The following is a 5175-nucleotide window of genomic DNA, read 5'->3' on the forward strand; positions in this document are numbered from 1 at the left end:
CTGTTATAATTTTTTTAGTATATTACTTGTGTGGTGTAGAAGATAATTATTTATGTAGAGATACTGCTTGCAAACCAATGATGGTAAGATGATGTCATGGGGTAGGACTGGATAAGTCTGACTTCTTCCTACTCCATTCAAGCATGTACTAGGTATAAGCAAATTGATATTGGATTAGCATTTGTTGGATATGTGTAAAATTATGTGTGTTGACATATCAACTGTCTTTACATGCTTGATAGAATAAATCAAATCAAATCCTCACTTTCTCTTTAAAAAAAATCATTTTGTATAGACCATATGATGTGATAGAGTTTTTGTTCAAAGTTTGTGTTCTGCAGGGAGGTGTGATATAGTCTGGTGATGAGGATCACTAATGGACTGTGTGATGGTCTGACTTACTCTAAATTTGAAATAAAGCTGTACTGTAGCTTATTGTGGTGTTTAAGAATGTTTTTCACTTTTGATACAGTTTCAGGCTATAAGAAAAAGTTAGAAATGCATTAATCTTGTCATAGAACAAGAGAATGTTATATGTAAAATATATATTTTGAGTTTTTCAGGTTACTTCTGTACTGAAAAAAAATCTTTAGTGATGCAACTTCTGTGAAAGATCTTTGAAGCTCTTATGTTTACATCATGACTAATTTTCAAATAAAGCAATGAAACACCAAAATGCTGATTATGTAACAACTGCAGTGCTGTTGGACCATGGGAGGTAAAATTAATGTTGGATCGGTAATTGTAGCTGAAGGGTTTCAGGTTTCATTTGAGGGAATATTTAGCGGTTAAACAGAAAAAAGGTTATGTTAACCCAGATGCTTATTTGTTGGGTGTGACGACTGTCAAGTAGACTTTTATTTTAGAATTTGTAGTCTAGGGACAATTGAGCTGGTTAATTCATAACACATTATCATAAACAAACAGTGCTGATGAATGAATTGGTGGTAGCATCAACTTGTCGCTGTAACTCCTCAAAATAAAGACAAAACTAAATATTTGCCTCAGATCAAAAGATTTTTAATTTTTTTTCAATGAAATCTACATTCATATTAGTATGATGTAATTTGGTATAAACAATGCCAATATGTAGCTTTGCAGTCCCCCCTCTTTATACTATGATCGTTATACTGTGGTCATTTCAAATGACTTTACTGGCCCCTCATGTTGGAATTTTAACAGAATGTCAAAATGCAAAAGAGAAGCAACAAGTGCATTAAGAAGAAACACGAAAAGTAAAAAACTAAATAATAGAGTGAACAGACGAATGACAAACATACCACATTACAACAGAGAGGATACATATTTGTAAAAGCACATTCGTTTTAAGAATTAGCTTTGGAATGAAAACAGCAACAGAGGCTCACTGTCCAACTTGCACTCAGCACGCTCCACTTATATATTATCTGATTTTGTTTTACTTGTGTCATTAATATGCTTGAATACATGTCATTATACCCCCCCCCCCCAAAAAACATAAGAACACAGGTGATTTGACTGGTCTATGAGGTAAAATGCAAAATTAAAAAAAACAAATAAAGGGCAAAAGATGGAATGATTTTTGAGGAGACAAACATCCCCAAAAATAAATACTGGAAAAAAAAGAATTTAAACTAATAAAGAAAAGACTGTGATTGAAGACAAGAAAACGTCCAACAAGATTTCATCATTTTCCTCCGCTCGATGAGCACATGCAGTCACATCACCATTCACACAATCCTAATCTTAAAGCTGCTTGATGGATGAGGATATTTTATATTTACACAAGTGACGATTAACTGACAAAAACCTCAACACAAACACAGAGTGAAGCCCCTTCCCCACAAACCCTACAATAAAACTAAATTAAATCAACATATTCTCTTTTCATTCCTTCACTTTTTGATGTCCTATGCACAAACACAAAAAAACATGTCCACTGAATTAGGCACTGGAGATGGGTGGGACTTACAGAGACAGAGAGAGGCGTTATTAATGACAGTGATGACAAAGATGCTCAAAAGCAATGAGCAGTGTGAGCGCTGGCTACAAGAAAAAAGAGCACTTCAATAAAAGAGCCCCGTTGGACGACCCTGGTTCGATGTCAAACACACCACTCTCCTGCTGTCTTAAGAGGTTTGGTGTGGTAGAGCATGCAGTTAAGCTACACAGTGCAGCCCGAGTGGATGGAATTCAAAGAGCACTTCAAGCAGTAGACTACCCACTTAGGTGTTCAGAAACAAGTTCGGCTCTTTCGTCAGAAGTCAGACGTTTAGGGTGCAGGTTTTATCATCAGTCTGTGGAGTGTGGTGTGTAGCAATAACTGTCAAGACAGAAGCAGCACAAGTAGTGTTGGCTCAAGAACAAACCCAGCCAAGTGTTAACCCCAAAAGGTGCAGCAGAATGCTTCAGTGTATTAATAGGGTAGTATCAGCAGATCTGCCATGTTTCAAAATCCTGCTTTTGCATTAGAGGCAAGATAGGAGGTTTTTGTCCACTGGCTGCTGTGGAAGGTACATTCCAAGCTTCATCCACAATTTGTTTTGAGACAGCTAAGCTTAAAAATATAACCTTCAATTGATATTTTGCAAACTTCCATGTTGTTCTGGCATGCTGAAACATTTACAGAAATGTTTCGCTCAGCTAAATGACTGGTTGTTTGCAAAAATGGCATACACAAACGACAAACTTACCAGCCGCAGAGACATTTCCCAGCATTTTATTAGTGTTGGGCCACTTAATCTTTCAGTCTGAATATCACTGTCATGATAATCATCCCGGTGGTTTTCAAGTCCTCATATTATCTGATTTCTTTTCCATTTTGTTTTCTTCATGTGATTGTCACCCTTTTCTCAATCCTGATGTTTGCAGCACCACTCAGGCAGTTTTACAGGTAGGCAGTGAGTTTAAGAATGATCACGATGTTTATTTAACTGTCTACTTATGAACCAGTGAGGACATTTTCAGTAAAGCCAGACTTGAGGCAAAAGGTCTTTTTCAATGACTGTAGAAGCAGAAGAAAGTAAAGAAGGAAGAAGGGAGTGAAGGGAACGGTAGAGAGGACACCTCTCAGAGGCTCTGTGTCCCCAAGGCCCAATGTGGGCTCAGTCCTGTCCAATCTGGCCCAGTCTAACCCTTTGGTTAGGCCAACCCAGTCCAGTCTGGTCTGGTCTAGCTGGGACCCAAACCAGTGCTTTAGAACAGTGCTTTGGATCCCTGGTTCTCAAACTCTGACCAGGCGTCGCTCAGTTCCATGAAGATCATCTTAGCGTACTGTTCATAAGGCTGGTCTGTTGCCTGCAAAGCAAGCATTTACATATTAGCAAAGAAGAAAGAACATTTGAGCTTTGAGTTATTAATCTTGTTGAAAACAGCCTTCATGATAAAAGGTCTACAATTCAGCCTTGTCACTGTTTTAGAAGAGGATGTTTGCTTTTATTCCTGACCTGGCATACTGTACCTTATCTGGATGGACAACCAGCACAGCCTTCCTGTAATACTTCTTCACCTGGTCGGGTGTCACCAAGTCAGCCATTCCCACAGGCTTCCAGCGGGTTTCACCCTCCCACAGCACCGTGTGCAGAGTCGACAGCAGTGCTCGAATGTTTCGCTCCTTCCCCTCAATCCAGTCCAAGATCTGCAGCACGACAATAAAACTTTTCAGCATGTTTTAATGCTCATTTATTTAGGGACATTTTGCTAAGAGCTGCTTTTCAGGAACACTATGTTCACACTTTATACATGTTCACACCTGGAAGCTGCCCAGTAAAAGACCTGGCTCAAGCACACCTCACTAGTGGTAATATGAGAAAGATGAACACTGTTCTTTCACTTGCTCTCCAACAGATTTATCCTGCTAATCTAAAGACTGAACTGCTGACCATCCAGTGACAAGCAAAAGCATTTTATCTGCATTGCATTTACTCAAGGATTATTTCTGAATAGTGTTTGTGTTGTTCAGAGTGTAACATATCCTTATTTATTACCTGTAATTTAAGTGGATCCATATCTTTTGTGATCTCCTGTCTTCGCATTTCAGCAATGGTCCTTGGTTCCTTCTTATCAGTCTTAGAGGCAAAACCTTGAGTTGACAGCAGGTCTTCAAAATCATCCTCCTTCACCTTTGGCCTGGGGCCTTTGTTACAATACAGGACAGAGGAATTAAGATCTGAAATGGAAACTGTGCGGAAATATGTGTGTGGGCATGACAGAATCTTTTTTTTAACTGAACATTTGCTCAATTTTCCTGTACTATGATTCAATTCCCTAGAAGAATTTACACCACACTTCAGACTAGAGACATGACAAATGTTTTATACCAAATCCAGGCCCACGAACTCCTCTCTCCTCTCTCCCACCAATGACACTAGAGAAGTTAAGGTTGTAGTTGGGCTTGGTGGGCTGTATGCCTGCAGGCTGAGATGCTGAGGACGCTTTGGGTGTGGGGCCAGGTCCTGATCCATGTGTCCAAGGTTTTTTCTGAGCCGAATTGGGTCTTCCAGACTGCCAGGGCTGGGCTTGAGGCTTAACATTGGAGGAGGAGGGAGCCTTTGGCCCAGACAAATTACTGGTGGAGGAACCTATATGAAACCCGACGGAATGATAATTAATTACTTGAGATAAATTTAGTACATTTCAAGTCAAGTTTTTCTCTTTTAATGTCATTTCCCCCATTTTGGATCACTGCTTAATGTCAGCACAGTAGCACCATTACAGATAGCTGATATTAGACCAAGCCTCTTACCTGGTAAATCTGAGCCCAGGTTTCCTAGGTCAGCAAAAGGATCAAAGCTCTGAGACTTGGCCTTTGACATAGAAGACATGCCAGATGCTGCAGACACAAAAACATGCGAGTTTGAATTTCCTGGATTTGTAGTTTTTAAGACTGTGTACAAACCCGCGAAATTGTAGTGCTCAGTAAATTTTAGGTCTGACACAAATCCCTTCACCCATGGCAGTGTAGAGTACCCGGCCTTCTTGGAGTCCCTGGGAGGGGTGCTGGAAAAGGCCCCGACTGGGGACTCCGTTGTTCTACTGGGGGACTTCAACGCCCACGTGGGCAGCAACAGTGACACCTGGAGGGGCGTGATTGGGAGGAACGACCCCCCCGATCTGAACCCGAGTGGTGTTTTGTTATTGGACTTCTGTGCTAGTCACAGTTTGTCCATAATGAACACCATGTTCAAGCATAAGGGT

The 5175-nt window shown here is 40.3% G+C and overlaps 1 protein-coding gene across 3 annotated transcripts in view; it reads right to left on the reverse strand.

The window, feature by feature from the left end:
• Nucleotides 1-2336: 2336 nt before the first annotated feature.
• gak (cyclin G associated kinase) overlaps nucleotides 2337-5175 on the reverse strand; it is a 23553-nt gene continuing 20714 nt past the window's right edge. For all 3 annotated transcript variants that reach the window (XM_020598251.1, XM_020598249.1, XM_020598252.1), the window contains 5 exons: nucleotides 4724-4810; nucleotides 4299-4559; nucleotides 3966-4114; nucleotides 3440-3616; nucleotides 2337-3276 (listed from right to left, as the gene is read on the reverse strand). In XM_020598251.1, the coding sequence (XP_020453907.1) occupies nucleotides 3175-3276; nucleotides 3440-3616; nucleotides 3966-4114; nucleotides 4299-4559; nucleotides 4724-4810 (776 nt within the window). In that variant the 3' untranslated portion in view covers nucleotides 2337-3174. The remainder of the gene's footprint in view (nucleotides 3277-3439; nucleotides 3617-3965; nucleotides 4115-4298; nucleotides 4560-4723; nucleotides 4811-5175) is intronic.

This window comes from Monopterus albus, unplaced genomic scaffold (genome assembly GCF_001952655.1).
Source record: "Monopterus albus unplaced genomic scaffold, M_albus_1.0 scaffold37.1, whole genome shotgun sequence".
In the NCBI taxonomy this organism is placed as follows: domain Eukaryota; kingdom Metazoa; phylum Chordata; class Actinopteri; order Synbranchiformes; family Synbranchidae; genus Monopterus; species Monopterus albus.